The 21,064-nt window shown below is 39.8% G+C and overlaps 1 protein-coding gene across 5 annotated transcripts in view; it reads left to right on the top strand.

The window, feature by feature from the left end:
• Positions 1–20,660, top strand: part of LOC144507971 (protein PHTF2) — a 101,752-nt gene extending 81,092 nt beyond the window's left edge. For 2 of the 5 annotated variants that reach the window (XM_078235595.1, XM_078235594.1), the window contains 7 exons: positions 9,766–10,035; positions 10,499–10,630; positions 15,121–15,207; positions 16,099–16,254; positions 17,465–17,560; positions 18,647–18,772; positions 19,867–20,660. In XM_078235595.1, coding sequence (XP_078091721.1) covers positions 9,766–10,035; positions 10,499–10,630; positions 15,121–15,207; positions 16,099–16,254; positions 17,465–17,560; positions 18,647–18,772; positions 19,867–19,887 — 888 coding nt within the window. In that variant the 3' untranslated portion in view covers positions 19,888–20,660. Of the gene's footprint in view, positions 1–9,765; positions 10,036–10,498; positions 10,631–15,120; positions 15,208–16,098; positions 16,255–17,464; positions 17,561–17,732; positions 18,773–19,866 lie in introns of all 5 variants that reach the window. The other 3 variants (XM_078235598.1, XM_078235596.1, XR_013500183.1) reach the window with 2 other exon arrangements.
• The last annotated feature ends 404 nt before the right edge of the window (positions 20,661–21,064 follow it).

Below are 21,064 nucleotides of genomic sequence, written 5' to 3'. Positions count from 1 at the left end.
TTCTATTCCCTTTCTTAAACAGAGGAACAACATTCGCCATTCTCCAGTCCTCTGGCACTATCCCCGTAAGAAGTTTAACAACACCAGGTTAAAGTCCAACAGGTTTATTTGGTAGCAAAAGCCACACAAGCTTTCGGAGCTCTTAGCCCCTTCTTCAGGTGAGTGGGAATTCTGTTCACAAACAGAGCTTATAAAGACACAGACTCAATTTACATGAATAATGGTTGGAATGCGAATACTTACAACTAATCAAGTCTTTAAGAAACGAAACAATGTGAGTGGAGAGAGCATCAAGACAGGCTAAAAAGATGTGTATTGTCTCCAGACAAGACAAGACAAGTCTGGAGACAATACACATCTTTTTAGCCTGTCTTGATGCTCTCTCCACTCACATTGTTTCGTTTCTTAAAGACTTGATTAGTTGTAAGTATTCGCATTCCAACCATTATTCATGTAAATTGAGTCTGTGTCTTTATAAGCTCTGTTTGTGAACAGAATTCCCACTCACCTGAAGAAGGGGCTAAGAGCTCCGAAAGCTTGTGTGGCTTTTGCTACCAAATAAACCTGTTGGACTTTAACCTGGTGTTGTTAAACTTCTTACTGTGTTTACCCCAGTCCAACGCCGGCATCTCCACATCATGACTATCCCCGTGGACAGCGAGGACCCAAAGATCAAAGCCAAAGGCTCTGCAATCTCATCCCTTGCCTCCCAAAGAATCCTAGGATATATTTCATCAGGCCCAGGAGACTTATCGACCTTCAGTTTATTCAAAACTGCCAGGACATCCTCCCTCCGAACATCTATTTCCTCCAGCCTATTAGCCTGTAACACCTTCTCTTCCTCAAAACCATGGCCCCTCTCCTTGGTGAACACTGAAGAAAAGTATTCATTCATCACCTCGCCTATCTCTACTGACTCCATACACAAGTTCCCACTACTGTCCTTGACCGGCCCTAACCTCACCCTGGTCATTCTTTTATTCCTCACATAAGAGTAAAAAGCCTTGGGGTTTTCCTTGATCCGACCCGCAAAGGACTTCTCATGTCCCCTCCTAGCTCTCCTAAGCCCCTTTTTCAGCTCATTCCTTGCTAACTTGTAACCCTCAATCGAGCCATCTGAACCTTGTTTCCTCATCCCTACATAAGCTTCCCTCTTCCTTTTCACAAGACATTCCACCTCTTTCGTGAACCATGGTTCCCTCACTCAGCCATTTCCTCCCTGCCTGATAGGGACATACCTATCAAGGACACCCAGTATTTGTTCCTTGAAAAAGTTCCACTTTTCATTAGTGCCTTTCCCTGACAGTTTCTGTTCCCATCTTATGCCCCCTAATTCTTGCCTAATCGCATCATAATTACCTCTCCCCCAATTGTAAACCTTGCCCTGCCGTGCGGCCCTATCCCTCTCCATTGCAATAACAAAAGACACCGAATTGTGGTCACTATCTCCAAAGTGCTCTCCCACAACCAAATCTAACACTTGGCCCGGTTCATTTCCCAGTACCAAATCCAATGTGGCCTCACCTCTTGTCGGCCTATCCACATATTGTGTCAGGAAACCCTCCTGCACACACTGCACAAAAACTTCCCCATCCGAACTATTTGACCTACAAAGGTTCCAATCAATATTTGGAAAGTTAAAGTTCCCTATGACAACTACCCTGTGACCCCCACACATATCCATAATCTTCTTAGCAATTTCTTCCTCCACATCTCTATTACTATTTGGGGGCCTATAGTAAACTCCTAACAACGTGACCGCTCCTTTCCTATTTCTAACCTCAGCCCATATTACCTCAGTGTGCAGATCCCCCTCGAAGTGCCTTTCCGCAGCCGTTAAACTATCCTTGATTAACAGTGCCACTCCTCCACCTCTTTTACCAGCTTCCCTACACTTAGTGAAACATCTATACCCCGGAACGTCCAACAACCATTCCTGTCCTTGTTCTACCCACGTCTCCGTAATGGCCACAACATCGTAGTCCCAAGTACCAATCCACGCCCCAAGTTCATCTACTTTGTTCCGGATGCTCTTTGCATTGAAGTAGACACACTTCAACCCACCTTCCTGGCTACCGGTACCCACCCTTGACCCTAATACCTTCCCCAATACCTCACCACCCTCACTGACTTCTGGACTACAACTCCTTTTCCCACTCCCCTCACAAATTAGTTTAAAGCCCCCTGAAGAGCCGTATCAAATTTCCCTCCCAGGATATTGGTGCCCCTCTGGTTCAGGTGCACCCCGTCCTGTTTGTACAGGTCCTAAATTGGCACCCACGTTTTCAGCTACAAAATCTCTTATGCCTAGAATTAAACTCCTTAACTATCGCTCTAAGGCTCACTCTATCAAGAAGAATGAGGATTTATTGTAAGACAAAATTTGTTTTGGATGAATACAAATTCATATGTTTCACAATTCTGCTCCAGCTGCATGTTAAAAGGGGACCGCCGCCCAATTGTGATGATTTGAGCAGTGCAATCTTTGATCCTGGCCACTGCCTAGTCTGTCGCTTCAAGTGAAGCAACAGGCTTGAACTGCACATGCACGGCGTTAGCACGAAAACGCAACCTTAGCTTAATTTCTCCATATAACATGGTAGAAATTTAATATGCCAATGTATTTTGTGCCACAAATGCTTCCGATTGTTTAGCAAGAAAGGTGAAAGAAATGAGGAAACAATGAAAATTCTTTGCCCTAAACTCCATCCATTTCAATTTTAGCATGTGTACTCTGCCTCCTTAGTTGACAATGTAACTGTTATAAACATACACTTACTAAGATTACAATACCTTCATTGAGTTCTAATGAGAGAATAGGCAAATGCAGAACCAGCATTCTGTGTTAGCCTCCATAAAAACGATCTTTTAGCAGATTTATGTTTCTAGCAATTATATTGCAAAACATCTTTTTGTTCTTTTTTGTTCCTTTGGTCTTCCATTAGTTTTGCAGTCAGTTTCATTTTACTCCTTTCTAATTCCATTCCAATCTCCAGGAAGGTCCCAGGATTATGTGGGAAATGCCATAGTTCATTGACAATATTCATGGTATGGTACGGCTTCCCCTAACTAATATCTCTGCATATAAAGACAGAAAAATAGTAGCAATGCTAGAATTTGTATAAACTGTTCATTAAAGTTATGTGGTATTGATTGTAAGCTAAATTTATCTTTGGATGCATATATATTGGCTGCCCACTGGAGTGCAAAGCAGCATTCCCATAAGCAAGTCCTTGTTCCTTATGATCTGAAGTGTAATCTTTAAATGCAAAGGGAAGTTTTGGCTGTGCTTGCCCCAAGACCAGAAAGTCCTGCCCGAGGTCAACGGACCTTGCATAGTCCTGTCCCACCCTCTACAATTCCTGTGGTGGGCGGGATGGGAAAATTCCTCCCATACTAGCTAATATTTTTATACGGGGTTGAACAGAACACCTTTGTTTCTGTAATTTGCATACTGGAAGTGATGAACCTTCTAGTGCCATTGTGGTATTTGGATCACAAAGAGTAACTTTGTCAGAAATACAGAAAAGGCAGGAAACACTCAGCAGTTCAGACAATGGATAGCGAAACAGAGTTAACTTTTCAGGTCAATGATATTCCATCAAAACTAGATATTGGGGATGAACAGTTTTTCAGCAATTACTTTTTTAGAATGTGCAGCTAGGGCTACACATAGGGTATAATCTAAAGATCAGGTTAATTAAAAATAATTGGTAACAAAAGATCAATGTGACAGATTTAATTGGACATAATGTTTAACTTAAAACAGAAGGGAAGGACTAACTTTCCGCTAATACTGAACATGACCAGCACTTAAAATACCAAAGTTGTACTCGGAGATTGAGTCCAACCCATGGAACCTTCAGGGATTTATTGCAACACAGGCTGAATGATAGTTGAACAGAAAGAACCTGTGAGCAAAGACTTTCTTCAGAGTTTTAACTTTGCCGACTCTGTGCTCTCAGAAAAAGAAGTTTACTTACCAGATATCATACACGATTGAACAATGCTATCTGGTTAAAGTGGTGCTTTCCTAGATTTCATTCTGTTTGTAGGGCATATAGAGATGCTTTTAAATATTTTTAGGACAAGGCAGCTCCCCCCCCCCCCCCCGCAGAAACTTAATGATGATTACTAGCTAGCGATAGGTATATGTTGGACAGAATCTTACGAGAATTTGGCAGAGTATTAGTTCCATTGAGAAAAATGGCATGGAACTCTTCCGTTTGACTGGCCAGTTTTCTCTCCAAATCTTGTCACCTTAACTGCAAAAAAAAGAGTGGATGTGGTTTGCTCTGTCACTCTGGCAAGCAGTGGACTCTTAGAGCTGGGAACCAGCTCTGCTAAGATAGGGGCACCCTTAATATTACTGAAACAAAAATTAATCTTTCTCCACCCCCACATCCAATCATCCTCGACATCCCCCATTGCTCTCCGTGTCTGCTCCACCCCACCACAAACACTTGAGTGCCCGTGCATGAGGATCCCACTAAAGCCTGCCAACCTGCCAGTGCCAACTTATGTCGGGGGCACTGCCTGACCATGTCCCTCTCCCCCGGGGGTTATTGTGACCTTTGCGCCCTGGTCAATCCCTTCGACAAGTTCACATCTGGGTGAATCTGTTGATGTTACATTGGCGAGAATCATAGAGTCATAGAGTCCTACAGTACAGAAAGAGGCCATTCGGCCCATCGAGTCTGCACCAACCACAATCCCACCCAGGGCCCTATCCCCATATATTTACCTACTAATCCCTCTAACCTATGCATCCCGGGACACTAATGGGCAATTTAGAATGGCCAATCAACCTAACCCGCACATCTTTGGATTGTGGGAGGAAACCGGAGCACCCGGAGGAAACCCACGCAGACACAGGGAGAATGTGCAAACTCCACACAGACAGTGACCCGAGCCGGGATTCGAACCCAGGTCCCTGGAGCTGTGAAGCAGCAGTGCTAACCACTGTGCTACCGTGCTGCCCACGGTAGCACAGTGGTTAGCGAGGTATGAAAATCTTGTGAGGGGGGCAACTTTCTGGCGAGAGGGGTGGTTAAATAGACTTACATTTATTTAAATGTATTACAATGAAGTTCTTGCTCATTATGGGTGTGAACCTGATTATGTCACCAGTGAGGGGTGGTGAATATCGGTGGTCACGATGTTGCCAGCGAGATTCGCCATTTCCGGGTTTTGTTGGAATTTGAGCCCTGCTTGTGACCTAGTGGATGGAGAGTGCGGGCTCAAGATCCCGCCAGTGCTGTTTACAAAAAATACATTAAACTGTCCTAAAGAGTGGATTATCTTTAAAACTATTAAACTATAAAGCTCTGACATTAATTAGAAGAGATTTCCAAACAGTCACAAAATTTCAGCATAGCTGTTTTGTTGGAGCAGAAACTAACTGCTAATGGCTTGCAATCGCTTATATAGTTAGTCCTAAATTTGCACTGTTTTATATTTTAATCCAGAATATTTATCATCAGAATCTAAATATTACAGTTAAAACAAGTCTTTAGTAATTCAAAATATGGATCTCCTAAGTAAAATTTATTTCATTTCTGTTCTCATTCATTCCCACCCCCCCCCCCCCCCCCCCACCTCGGCACCATCATGTGTTCCCTTGCCATCACTTTCAACCGCACCAAATGTTATATTCAACAGATCATCCTTCAGCATTTCTGTCACCTCCGATGTAATGCCACCATTCAACATCTCTTCCATTCTTATTATTTTTCAACATTTGGAAAGGCTTGTTCCTTCCCTGATACCCTGATCTACTCTTCAATCATTCCAACGTGTCCTCGTCAACCTATGGCACATTCCCGTGCAAGCAGAGGAGATGCACACGTGCCCTTTTACCTCATCCCTTCCCATTGTTCAGGGCCTCTCCTTCCGGATGAAACAGTGATTAACTTGCACTCATAGTCATAGAGCTTTACAGCATGGAAACAGGCCCTTCGACCCAACTTGTCCGTGCTGCTTAGTTTTTAACCACTAAGCTAGTCCCAACTACCCGCATTTGGCCCATATCCTTCTGTACCCATCTTACCCATGTAACTGTCTAAACGCTTTTTAAAAGACAAAATTGGACCCGCCTCTACTACTGCCTCTGGCAGCTCATTCCAGACACTCTCCACACTCTGAGTGAAAAAATTGCCTGTCTGGACCCTTTTGTATCTCTCCCCTCTCACCATAAACCTATAGTTTTAGACTCCCCTACCTTTGGGAAAAGATGTTTACTATCTACGTTATCCATGCTCCTCATTATTTTATAGACCTCTATAAGATCACCCCGAAGCCTCCTACGCTCCAGAGAAAAAAGTCCCTGTCTATCCAGCTTCTCCTTATAACTCAAACCATCAAGTCCCAGTAGCATCTTAGTAAATCTTTTCTGCGCTCTTTCTAGTTTAATAATACTCCTTCAAATTTAATATACTTTTCTTGTTAATCATAACAGTGAGGAGACCAAACTCAAATGGGAGGTTTGCTTTGCAGAACACCTCCATTCAGTCTGAAGCATGATCCCAAGGTTATGGTCGCTTGTCATTTTAATTCTTCATTGTACTCCCACTCTGATCTCTCTGTTCTTGGTTCCTTACACTGTTATAATGAAAATCAAAGAACAGCATCTGATCTTTCGATTAGGCACCTTACAGCCTTCTGAACTCAGCATTGAGTTAACAATTTCAGATCATAATCATTCCAATTTCTTTCAGGCAGCAGCTGTTGGTAACAATTATGCTGTGATCATTTAGAGTTCCTTTACACCCATCATTTGTTATTTTGCCACTGCTTGCATCATCCCTTTTTGTTATTGTCTTCCACCCCAGCAAAGATCTAAACTTCTGTTCCCCCCCACCCCTTTTCCCTGCCTCCCTGATGAAATATGGGGACAATGTTGAATTCCGGAGGTTGCAAAGATGTGTCTTTTTATATGGAAAATAAATTCTGTTATTTGAAAACTTGATATGGACTAATATGAACAAGGAGCAGGAGTAGGTCATTCAGACCCTCAAGGCTCCTCTGCCATTTAAGATCATGGAAGATCTAGTAGAAACCTCAAATTTCATTCCGCTTGCCCCCGATAACCTATTACCTCTTTGCTTACCAAGAATTGATCAACCTTCTGCGTTAAAAATATTCAAAGTCTCTGCTTCCACCACCTTTTTCAGGAAGAGTTTTCTAAAGACTCATGATCCTCAGAGCAAATATTTCACCTCCTCTCCATTTTAAATGAGTGATCCCTTATTTTTAAACAGTGACCCCAGTTCTAGATTCTCAAGAAGAAACATCGTCTCCACAGCCACCCTGTCAAGACTCCTCGGGGTCATCTCTTACTCTTCTAAACTCCAGCAGAACAAGCCTAGCTTGTCCAACCTTTCCTCATAAGACAACCCATTCATGTTATTAGACTGGTAAACCTCTCTGAACTGCTTCCAATGTATTTACATTTTTCCTTGAATAGGTGACCAATACTGTACATAACACTCCAAATGTGGTCTCACTAGTGCTCTGTACAACTGCAGCATAACCTTCCAACTTTTATATTCAATTCCACTCACAATAAATGATAACATCCTATTAGCTTTCCTAATTGCTTACTGTACCTGTATATTAGCCTTTTGTGATTCATGCACTAGGACACCCAGATCCCTCTGCACCTCAGAGTTTGCAATCTCTCACCATTTAGTTCCCTTTTGTTTGTTTTGTCAAAATGGACAATTTCACTTTTTCCCACATTATACTCCATTTTCCAGATCTTTGCTCACTCACTTAACCTATCTATATCTTTTTGTAGCTTCCTTATATCCTCTCCACAACTTATTTTCCTATCTATCTTTGTGTTAGCCAGTCAAACTTCTATCTATGCCAATATGTTATCCCCTATAACATGAGCTCTTATTTTCCGCAATGACCTTTGATATGATTCTTTATCAAATGCCTTCTGGAAATCAAAGTTCACTACATCCACGGTTCCCCTTTATCCACAGCACATGCTATTTCCTCAAAGAACTCCCATAAGTTGACTAAGCATGAATTCCCTTTCACAAAACCGTGTTGATTCTGCCTGATTCCAATGAACATATCCAAGTGCCCTGCTATATCTTCTTTAATAATGGCTTTGAACTTTCTCTCTATGACAAATATTTAACTAACTGGCCTGTAGCTTCCTGCTTTCTGTCTCCCTATCTTTTTGAATAATGGAGTTATATCTACTATCTTCCAATCTTGTACCACTTCTCTGGTGACTATAACTTTCCTGAGATTTTCCCTCCCTTCCATTTCCTGGCATGTTACTTGTATCCTCTATAGTGAAGACTGATAGAAAGTATCTGTTCAATTCATCTGCCATATCTTCTTGTTTTCCATTATCAATTCTCCAAACTCACTTTCTATAGGACCAACACTCATTTTGTTTGTTCTTTTCTTTATAAAATATTTATTACAAACTTCTTAAAATATTTCTGGCTAGCTTTCTCTCCTACTCGCATTTTTCTCTCCTTATTAGCTTTTTGTCAGCATTTATTGTTTCTTATATCGGCCAAAATTGTCTGTCCTTGCCTGTGGCTGGAATTTTACAGTGCCACTGAAGGTGAATGAAGTTTTGGCCGGAATGCCAAATTTTCTGTGCTTGCTCGGAACGGGTTCTGCCGCAGACAAGACCGGAGAAACCTGCCCATTTTATCCAATCTTCTGACCTGACACCTGTCTTTCCACAATTATATGATTTTCTTTAAGTTTCAGTATCTTTAACTTTTCTAGTTAACCACAGTTGGTAGATCTATCCCTTGGACTTTTTTCTTACTCTATTACTCTATATATCTATTCTGTGCATTCTGAAATGTCTGCCCCAGCACCTCTATTGTCCTATCCCTTAATTCAATTTCCCAATACTGTGTGCAGTATTGGTCCCCTTATTTGTGGAAGGATATATTGGCCTTGGAGGGAGTGCAGAGAAGGTTCACCAGGTTGATACCAGAGATGAGGGGTGTTGATTATGAGGAGAGACTGAGCAGATTGGGTTTGTATTCGTTGGAATTTAGAAGGCTGAGGGAGGATCTTATAGAGACCTATAAGATAATGAAGGGGCTGGATAGGGTAGAGATGGAGAGATTCTTTCCACTTAGAAAGGAAACTAGAACTAGAGGGCACAGCCTCAAAATAAAGGGGGGTCAGTTTAGGACAGAGTTGAGGAGGAACTTCTTCTCTCAGAGGGTGGTGAATCTCTGGAATTCTCTGCCCACTGAAGTGGTGGAGGCTACCTCGTTGAATATGTTTAAATCACGGATAGATGGATTCCTGATCGGTAAGGGAATTAGGGGTTATAGGGATCAGGCGGGATGTGGAACTGATCCACTTCAGATCAGCCATGATCTTATTGAATGGCGGGGCAGGCTCGAGGGGCTAGATGGCCTACTCCTGCTCCTATTTCTTATGTTCTTATAACTAATAAACTGTTCCTTTTCCACATTTCTCCTACTGGTGGCTACATTGAGATGCGTATACTGTAATTCCTTTATCCTCTCTCAATAAGATGTATGTAATTGTTTCTGAGCAATGCAAATATTAACTTTCCACTTATTTTATGGGAAAGGGGCACTGCACCTAATTGGATTTAATATCTAGCTCCTATGTTTTATCCTGTACTTAAATGATTCACAGTTAATTATTGCACAGCTAATTATTGCACTGTTCAGAATGTCTTTTGTGCATTTATAGAATTGTTTGGTAATTTTATAACTTTAGTTTTTTGAAAACCTGCAGGTTAACAGCTACAAGCAAGGTATTGGTTACCAGCTGTTTGGGAACTTGGTTTCTCTGATTCTTGGCATCACTCCGGTTTTGTTCAGACTCTTTCAGCAAAAGGATGTGGAGCAGCTAGTGTCATTGTCGGCCACAGAACTCTTTTTCATTGCATTTGGTTCAAATGTAAATCAAACCGTTATTATGGTCGCATTAAGCTTTGTGGTGCGTGTGTGCCTCATGTGGATTTTTTTCTTTATGCTGTGTGTAGCTGAGCGAACATATAAACAGGTAAGCCTAGAAATTTAAAGTTCACTTTCAGCCTCAATGCTCTTTCCATGGTCTTTATCCCCCCTAAAGTTGAATGCTTAGAACTGAACACATTTTTCTGACCAATTTGGCCTTGCCTCCTTGACTCTATTTATTAAAACTAAAATGTTATTTGCTTGTTTTGTGTATGCTAATTTTCACTTGTTTCACGCTAGTTTTCATGTTTCAGCATATGCTGAGAAGGTTCTTGGGAAATTTTGGTGTAAGCTGCTCATTACTATTTCTGAAAATTCTAGACAATTCTGTTTTACTAGAGTATGTTAATTCCTGTTAGACACATTAAAATCCCGATGAAAGTCTCTGGATTGTTGCTGTTTCAGAAATAATTGAGTCTTGATACCTTTTCCATTCCATTTAACATTTGTTTTTGATGAAAAAGTAACTTTTTAAGGAATAATTAAGCAAAGTAATTTCTGTTTTCTAGAGATTGCTATTTGCCAAACTTTTTGGCCACTTAACCTCAGCAAGAAGAGCCAGAAAATCTGAAGTTCCTCATTTCCGTCTCAAGAAGGTGCAAAATATTAAAATATGGCTCTCGTTACGTTCATATCTCAAGGTAAATCTAATTTATTATTGTAATTATGGGGCCAAATATACTTGGCTATTCTGTTAGACACTCACTGTAACTCCAGCAAGAGAACTGTGGAATGCTTGAGGAAAGGCTAGTCCCAGATATGCTCGGTTGAAATCACAGTTGGCCTTTTAAAAAATTAGAGCTTTGCCTGCTCCTTCTCAGGCCAATATGTCAGAGATGCCTGGCCAATCTCAGAGACTCGTCCCCACAGTGGGCTGAGCATTAGAAACAGGAGTAGACCATTTAGCCTTTTCAGCTTATTTCCACCATTCACTGAATCATGCTGATCTGCGACCTAACTCCATATATTATATTGGATGCTGATGTGATAAGTGAAAAGAAGGGTCCACAGGTGTGGAAATCTGCTGCACCGGGGAGGGGACTTAAGAACCTTTCATTTTTAAAGAGAAACTGTTTTTCAAAGAAAACTTGTTATCGGTGCCCTTACACAGATGATCAAGGGACACATTGTACAGATTTTCTGGACAGGAGTGACCTAAGCAGCCAGATACCAGGACAGCATACAGCAAGCAGGTGCATGAGTTGCATCAATGATGAAGTGGGTCCCGTGCAAATAAGGTGCTTTCCCACAGCCTGCAAACTCTGGTGGATTTATTGGTGGACCAGACTCAGCATACTGCTGGAAATTCCAAAGTAGTGTGTATACAGTATTAGAAACAAAATTTGTTAAGATATTTTACAGAAACACAGATTTTTCAATTTTTCTGTAAGTGAATCATTGCATACCTAGTAGTCTGTGTAGAAACTAATGTATTGGTCCTAATCTTCCAGTGTCCAGATTGTCAGAAACCAGAGATGGCTTCGCACCCCCCCCCCCCCCCAAAATCAGGATGAACCTCAGATGGGCGATTTCCCTGCTCCCTGGGACTCTCCAAAAAATCTCTAACTCATTTTGACAGCTTCGACTTGCTTACCTAAATAGTTACCCAGGAAATGTTAGACTAAAAAATCCTAGTCTATTTCTGGGTAAAGCTAACACCCTTGACTGCATTCCAACCCGACCTCCCAAGTTCCCAACCCATTCTGACCACCTGCCAACGATCCTCCAACTTCCCCGACCCAACCTGACTAGCCCCCACCACCTGACCTTCCTCGACCAGATCTGATTAGCTCCCTGACCCTCCACCCCCAGCTTAACTTGATTAATTCCCAGCACCAAACTCCCTTCCTGAAATCTCCCAACACACCCTGGCCCAATCCCTTCCCCGACCAGATCTAACTATCCCTCAATCTGAAATCCGACCACCCTCTGCTTCCTCTTACCACCTGACACAACCTACCACCTCACCTGCTTGCCAACCTGCCCAGCTTCCACCCTACCCACCAACACCCTGCTCAGCTGCCAGCCCTACCTGCTTGCCTCACTCACCCTACCCTCTTATTTCATCCACCCTTGTTCTTATAAGATTACAGACAGATTGGGGGAGGGTAGCAGGAAGTTTCACTCAGCAAATTTACACCCCTCCCCAGCAGCACTGCCTGCAAAGCCACTGGCGAAGGTCCATGAAATTCTGCCTCATATTTGACTGGCATTAAACAATAGGAAACCAACAAATCAGGATAAATCTGTGGTCATACTACCTTAATTTAAGTAACTAAATTGCCACCTAACCAATAGATGCTTGTTCTATGTAATTGGCCAAAGGTCTGATTCACCCACTAAATCCTTTCTGTACTGTGATGGAATTTGTGGTTTCATAGCTCTGTTTTGAGACGAACCCTAATCAAAGAGGGAAACAGAGAAAGGAAACTTATCCTTATCGTTTCCAAGGAAACAAAAACCAAAACTGCGGCTGGTCATCAATACTTCTAGGGCAACTGAACTTAGTTGAAAGCATATAAAAGGACACAGATCAATCCAGGCTCAGTAAAAGTTGATGGGTTCAGTGGTGGCTGGAGAAGATAAAGGCTAGATCTAGAAGCTGAGAATAAACAAAGATACAGTTGCTGCAGTTGTTTCTGTTACTTGAAAACAACATCTGTGAATTTACTTTATCCAGATTGAGTTGAGATTGTTCCTGTAAACATGTGACATTTTTGTTGAAGACTGTTGCCTGGGATTTGGGTTCATCATGTGCTGTTTTTACCTGTGGATCAGGCTAACTCTTAGAAGGAGAGGAGCTGAAATTCTTTGTGAGAAAGATCAAGTTTTGAAGGACTTTTGTGATTGAGATTAATTACTTGTTTGCTGAGCCAATTCATAAGATCTATCTCAGTTGTATCTGCCATTTAAGTTTAATGTTTATAATCAACCAAAATTTGCCTGGAAATTCATGTTTAACTTATGTTCATGCTGGGTCATAGAGTATGGAAATACTTTGGGGTTCCCTCTTTATTGAGGGAACTCCGTCTAATAATGTCTAATTCTGGGAAACTATACTTTGAGTTGATGGTATTACATAACAATTAGGATAGAAGAATGAACTGTGGCTCAAATCAATTTTCATTCATTCTTTACTGATTTTATGAGCATGAAGTAAGAATAGAAAAGCAGAATATTTTTTTAAAAGTGTGAAACTTATACATTTTCATGTTCAAAGTGAGTACAAGGAATGCAGCAAGCTAGAATGCAAATGGCATGTTGACCTTTACTGCTAGGGGATTGGGGCGGAAGCATAAGGAACTCTTGTTGCAACTGCACAATTTTTTGCTCAATGGCTGGAACTTTCCGGCCATTCATTTCAGTAGGAACTTCCGGTGCAGTCAACAGTGTACCCCAATTGTGGGTTTCACGGTGGCAAGGGGCCCATTCAACAGAAAGCCCTATTGACAACGGTGGATCAGAATATCCCACTGCTGTCCAATGGCAGGTTGCTTCTGCCATGGTGAAACGCAGGTTGCGTGGAAAATCCCACCCACTGTCTGGAATACAATGAGAAGTCACATGACATCAGGTTATAATCCAACAGGTTTATTTGAAATCACAAGGTTTTGGAGCATTGCTCCTTCGTCGACGAATATAGTACATTCTATAAAATTAAAGTATGTTGTAAATGTCAAAATGCATTGTGCTGCTCTGTGCAATCTATATACACATGAACATATGTAACTATTTGTCTGCAATAAACTCTTAAGTCAGAATTGAACTTGGGTCCCTGGCACTGTGAGGCAGCAGTGCTAAACACTGTGCTGCCCAATGGTAGTGTTTCTGTCCAGTTACGAACTGGATGTTAGGTGAATGTGGTAACCACGATACTACAGAAACACTCTCTTTATTTTATTTATTATTGTCACAAATAGGCTTACATTAACACTGCAATGAAGTTACTGTGAAAATACCCTAGTTGCCACACACTGGCACTGTTCAGGTACGCAGGGAGAATTTAGCATGGCCAATGCACCTAACCAGCATGTCTTTTGGACTGTGGGAGGAAACCAAAGCACCTCAAGGAAACCCATGCTGACATTGGGAGAACACGCAAACTCCACATAGATAGTGACCCAAACCGGGAATTGAACCCGGGTCCCTGTCGCTGTAATGCAGCAGTGACCACTGTCACAGCTGAAACCCATCTGGTCTAGATACACCCATAATACTGTTGAGGGAGTTCAGGATTTTCATCAAGTGACAATGAAGGAATAATGGCATCATTCCAATTCATGAAGGTGTGTGACTTGGAGCGCAACTTGCAGATGGTGGTGTCTACATTCACGTGCTGCCTTTCTTCTAGGTAGTCGAGGTTGCAGGCTTGGCAGTTGCTGTGAAAGGAGGGTTGGCGAGTTGCTGCAGTGTATCTTGTAGATGGCACTTAATGTTCTACTACATTATTAGTGGAGAGAGACATGTTTAATGTTTAAAACTTGAATAATTCTGATGGAAGGGCAGTTAGTATTGTTTGTTGTCAGACAAGATAAACTCTGTCAAATGTCCATATGTGATGTACACGGTGTTGGTGTAATGCAATCGTTTTTATTTGCTTTAAAACTTTGGGAAAACTATTGCTATAAAAGCCTGTTGCAAAATTAGAAATTTTGCAATGTTTATATGGTGTAATTGGAATTCTATTATGTAATTCTATTAGTAGTTTATATAATTTTTGAAGCATTGCATATTTTCTGGCACGCTAAATAGTTTACCTCTTCATTCTGAACCACAAAACACTTTTATTACTAATCTTTTATTTGTTGAATTGTTTTAGTTACTTTTACTGTTATCCTGTTGCCATATCCATTCTCACTTATCTTGAGTTTCCATGCTAAGCTTTTCCTTCCATTTTTAAATTGTAAACAAGTCCCAACAGCCTTTAATGGAAGCTGCCGTATCAATAAATAATGACTATTGATCTATTTTCCAGCTAATAATTTACAAACATTTTTAATACGCTTTCTGGTTTCGGCATACTATTATTGTTTATTGCATATTGTCTTCTTTGCATGTAAAGTGTGCAGATCACTAGTCATTTTTGTACATGTTTATTTAAAGTACTAACTGGTTATTAATCTCTTGACAGAGACGTGGTCCACAACGATCAGTAGATGTAATTGTTTCATCTGCATTCCTATTGACTCTTTCTGTAGTATTTATTTGCTGCGCACAGGTAAGAATTGTTAGGATATTCAGTAACATTTCACTAACTGAAACATTTTAATTGTCCGATTATTTTTTGTTCTTTCACCCATTATTCTGCTGCTTCTGAATAACATAGGCTCTTAGCTATAGGACTGTTCATAGCTGGGACAGTTTTAATTGAGGTCAAGTAATTACTGGTTGTTGCTATTAAACTCCTGAACAGGAAAGGTGTGAAAAGATCAGAATTTCAGTTATCCAGTTATTGATCACGAAAATAGCAGATGATAAACAAAAGAATGTTAGACCAAATCAGAAACTCCAAGGTACGAAGTTAACCTGGACCCCAGCATCATAAGTTGCATTGAACAACATTGGTATGAACATAAAATGGCTGTTGGATCCCCTCCTGCAGTAAGGCAGATTCTCCAGAGGATTCTGCTAATACTGGGAGTCTATATAATAAAGGTGCTGGTTAGCAGGAAAATGTTGAAAGATGGAAGTGCAATTCTATTGCATTGGTAAATTGACTAATATGGAAAATCTATCCTCTAATCTTTAATAAAGATCATGTAAGGCACATTAGGTATAAATGTGGCTGCAGTTGAACTCTTAAGTCCAATGGCTAAAGAGTGAGACATGTAGCTGATAAGAAAGGAATTTTACTGTAAATTGCAACTTGCGTTTGTGGTTACCAAAAGGAAATGTGCATAGTACATATATTCCCAGAGATATGCTTTCTCAGCTGTCATTTTTTAATAAGAGAATAATATTTGAAAGCTTCAGCTAAATGCTGAGGAGATCTAATGGATCTCCTGAACAATGTTTAAATCTAGCTTTGCATTGGACTAGACCTCCTGCTGAGTTATAAAGTCCAACAAAATCATTGCTCTTGATTTAATCTGCTTTTTCTCTTTTGTAGCTGCTTCACATCCATGAGACATTCCTTGATTTTCACTATAATTGGGAACTAGTGATCTGGTGTATCTCATTAACATTGTATCTACTGAGATTTGTCATGCTAGGATCTGAGACAAACAACAAGTACAGCAATACCTCGATCTTACTGACAGAGCAGGTAATAAACTAAATGTTCTTCTGTTGCTTAGAATATATGAAAACATCAATGGGCAGGATTCTCTTGTCTTGTGGTGGGACCTGTTGCGAGCAAGAATGGAAAATTTGGCATTCCAGCCAAAACTCCATTCACTCTCAGCGGCACCCGAAGATCCCGACTGCGAATGAGGATGGAAGATTTTGGCCAATCTCATTTGATTGTTCCTGTCTGCTATTTAGCTCCTCGTTTAGCATTTGTACATATTATATGCTGAGAAATCTAATTTTAGTGGCATGTTGAAAAGCTAGATAATGGCAGATTTCCCAGTTTGACTGTAAAGAGCCATCAACCTGTCTTTAATCAAAGAATTTTTGATTCCAGAAGCATTAAAATGCTTTTGAGCTGAGATAAAAGTTATTGTGTAAAAGTGCTAATGAAAATAAAGACCAAATTTGAAGAAATGTCATTCAGCCCTTCAAATCTTGTCCCACTGTACGATCCCATCACATTTCAGTGTCTCAAATGTTTTGCTGCAGTTTTTTTTATATTGGGTGCATTTCATTGCATATTTGTCGGCACCTTTTACTTTTTCATAATTTTACTATTCCTTATGATCAGACTAGAATTAGCTGGCCATGTACTAAAGGTTTACAGCCAAAATTAATTTACAAGTTTTATATTCTGTTGTACCTCAGTTAATACAGTAGCATTTTTGTGGTGAGTACTATTTCAGGTTATCTTACAAAATCGTTTCCAATGTGATGGGAATTGGAATTAAGACTAATCTAAATTTCTTGTGTTGTTGCCAGTAGTAAGATCATGGTAATATCTTGTACTGGTTTATTATTTATTAATGTCACAAGTAAGCTTGCATTAACACTGCAATGAAGTTACTGTGAAAATCCCCTAGTCGCCAAACTCTGGTGCCTGTTTGGGTCAATGCACTTAACCAGCACGTCTTCGGCCTGTGGGAGGAAACCGGAGCACCTGGAGAAAACCCACGCAGACACAGAGAACATGCAAACGCCACACAGTGACCCGAACTGGGAATTAAACCCAGGTCCTTGGCTCTGTGAGGCAGCAGTGCTAACCACTTATCCTAAGCAAATAATTTTTAAATATGTACTTGTCTTCTGTTTTAATTGTGTACATTGACAAACAACAAAGGAAACAAAATTATTTTAAAGTAATGACAATTTACTACCTGTGCATGTCTCTGCTCTTTTGCTAGATTAATTTATACTTGAAGATGGAAAAGAAACCTAATAAAAAAGAAGAACTCAATTTAGTGAACAATGTTTTGAAGCTTGCAACCAAGTTGCTGAAGGTAGACAGTAGTAAGATTACAAAGCCTGCTTGTCTCATGGCTACACCTAATAGCACGATAACTTCAGTTTTACTTTGTGACTAAATGTGGATAATTTATCATGTGAAATGTAAAGATGTGATATATTCTGGAATTCCCTACCTAACAACATTATGGGTGCATCTTTACACAGATTGAAGCCGTTCAAGTAGAAAACCTACTATCAGCCACTCTGGGCAATTAAGAATGAGCAATAAGGATGTGTTTGTTATGAGCGCTATGCATGTGCTGTTCTATAGCTCAACTCTGTTTTGTGAGCAACAGAGTAGGCATTTGTTTAGTGTATATGATCGAGAAATGATTTTAACGCATTTTGCTTTGTTTATTAATTTTATATATACTAATCAATTTCCTGTGTCATTGCACATTAGGGATTAGACTAAGTGTAGTCTTTAAGAGAAAGTGGGATTAGAAGCCCTGGGATAATTGGACTCCGGCATGCCGATGTAATTCTAATGTATTTTAATGCCTGTCTTTATTTTTGTACAGTAATTGTGATCCATAGTTTAAATAGCTGTTCATTAATTTGGGGAGCAGAGTTTATCAGAGATTAGACATTTTTCCGCAGTAAAAGCTGAAATACCAAGAGATATTGAAATGTTGTAATAACAGCATTACCGGTTAACTTTAGCAGTTTCATCATAAATATTAAATTGATTAATCAGAAAGTTGGCTGGAAAATGCAACCATTTTTTATTAATGGAAGACAATGGGTAGGATTTTCTGGCCTCACCAGGCTGTCTTTCTTGTGGCAGGAGGTTGTGCGCCATTGGCTGATGGTGGGATCTTCTGGTCCCACTGCTATAAATGGGATTTCCCATTGATTTTCACCCCGTGCTGCCAGAAAACTTGCAGTGGGGGTGCGCCGATATCAGGACTAGAAGATCCCACAGGTGTGAAAGTTCTGGCCAGTGTCTACAATGATACTCACTTTCTAGTGAGGTTTATTAATGAATTATTCAGTCAATGCTTTAAATATTTTATGAAACTATTAATGTGTCTCAAACTCTTTCTTTTGTAATACTGAAAAATATATTTTACCTCTAGGAGTTGGATACCCCTTTTAGATTATATGGACTGACAATGAATCCGCTGCTGTACAACATCACCCAGGTTGTGATACTTTCAGCTGTGTCCGGCGTTATAAGTGACTTGTTGGGTTTTAATCTAAAGGTCAGTTCCCTCAGACCAAGGGAGAGGAGCAATTTAACCATCTCATCTAATGAATATAATTTCTATTGGTCATATTTTTTAGAAGTGTAATAAATTAGTATAAGCTCTCGGTTTAATTATATGACTTATTCAGAAAAGAGTCATGTAATTGTAACAATATGTAACACAGCTATAATTTAGACATTTTAAATTTGATGTGGTATAATTAGTTGAAATATAATGAGTATATCATTATAGTGAGTGCAGAATAGTATCTGTATTTCAACAAATGAGCCCTGATTGCTGCTGCACCATTGTTACTTTGTCAGAAGTATGTATTTCCCTTTGAAGTAGCTACAGCAGGAAAAGTTCAATAAATGAAGGGTGATGAAATGAAATGCATAGCTATTGCTGCATATTGATTCCCAGGGTTGTCCATCTTTAGGTCACAAAATTGCATTTTCCTGAGCCATTGTAGTTAGTGACATTTACCTGTAGTTTGGATCTGTTCAATTACTCGACAACATCTAATGAATTAACAGATGGTGTCAAACTTGGAATTTTTCATTTGAGCGTGAAGCAATGTTGATATCCTAAGAATCATTTTATTCCAGACCAATTGAAATCCAAATGCATTTCAGCTACTTTTGAATTGGTATCAGAGGTTGTTTTACGGTTTACTATACTTGCTACTTATGAATTCTCTATGAAATAACTTTAAATTGAAGCATGAGAAATAAATGCATTATAAAATTACTGTCAAAGAAATTAAATTCACAGTAAACTTCAGTGTGAAGTACATCCCAAAGGATGAATTTTCATTGTATTAACTCAATGAAATATATAAATGTGGGTGTACAGAATTTTAGCTTGAGGTAGATCTGCTGTTAATATTTTACACTGCAGCTGGAATTTAAACGTGATCCAAGAACTTCATGGAAGCAGAAATTAAATTGTAAAAATGGGCAACAAGCTTAATGAGTGGTATTGTTCCAAATTTAACAAAACACAGGGAGGAGTTATCAAGAATAGGGATAATTGCACCAAGTAAGAAGATAGCTATAATACAAATTTAAAAATGTACTTACTCTTTGATTATTTCTGTTAAATTCTAGCTTTGGAAGATAAAATCCTGATGTGCTGGATTGGAATCATATCCACGTAGGACAATTTCTTAATGCAGGCATCTGCGTCTACAGCTGATAACGCCACTTCTGACATATCGAAGTGCTTACATCTACAACATTTGTGCAATTTATATTTTATTTTATCTGTTACGTGTTTTACTTTTTTGCACTTGTAAATCAAAACAGGTATTACTTTGAGGTCAGTTTTTATTAAGGAAATGTATGTAGCAGGTCAAAAAAAGAACAAAGCCTTTTGATATATTCTATTTACAGCAATAAAGCTTTATGCCAGCCATTGTTAAAGGTGTTTTGATAGAAACAACTTTAAAAACAAGCAAGAAATGTATTTATTCAAACAATGGACTGGCAACACAGCTCCTGACTCTGCATCTGCACTTTCTAATGTGACTTTTTTTAGTATGCAAGTGAAACCTAGCTATGAGATCACTACACACCTTTTTTGTTTTTTAATTTAGATGCTGTTAATGACTGAAGTGCATTTTGATGGATGTAATAAGACTGTTATTACTGAAAGCTAAACATGGTACATCTTTCATTGTATGCCTATGAAAACATTAAGACTCTGTTTTCAGTGCAGTATAGAAATGAACAAGTTGTACTCGATAGAGAAAGCAATTACAGCAATTTCATAGTGAAAAATTGTCTGGTAAACAATTCCACTGATGATGGTTGGTGCTAACAGCATCAGAGTTTCTTATCAACAGGTGGTATAACTGGCATTGCTTTTGAAGGAATAAATACTGTGACTAAGGTGCAATGTTCTCCTGGATTGAATAACTTTCCTTTTTCTGTCAAAGGGGGGAGGGGAGAACACAGTACAGGCCCTCGATGTTGCGCCGACCAGTGAAACCAATCTAAAGCCCATCTAACCTACACTATTCCAATATCATCCCTATGTTTATCCTATGGCTATTTAAATGCCCTTAATGTTGGCGAGTCCACTACTGCTGCAGGCAGGGCATTCCACGCCCTTACTACTGAGTGAAGAACCTACCTCTGACATCTGTCCTATATCTGTCACCCCTCAATTTAAAGCTATGTCCCCTCGTCCTAGCTACACCATCCGAGGAAAAAGGCTCTCACTATCCACCCTATCTAATCCTCTGATCATCTTGTATGCCTCTATTAAGTCACCTCTTAACCCTCTTCTCTCTAACGAAAACAA

The sequence above is a fragment of the Mustelus asterias genome, chromosome 19 (genome assembly GCF_964213995.1).
Source record: "Mustelus asterias chromosome 19, sMusAst1.hap1.1, whole genome shotgun sequence".
NCBI classification, from domain to species: domain Eukaryota; kingdom Metazoa; phylum Chordata; class Chondrichthyes; order Carcharhiniformes; family Triakidae; genus Mustelus; species Mustelus asterias.
The sequence above is the reverse complement of the archived record's forward strand: the minus strand, read 5'-3'. Positions and strand labels throughout refer to the sequence as shown.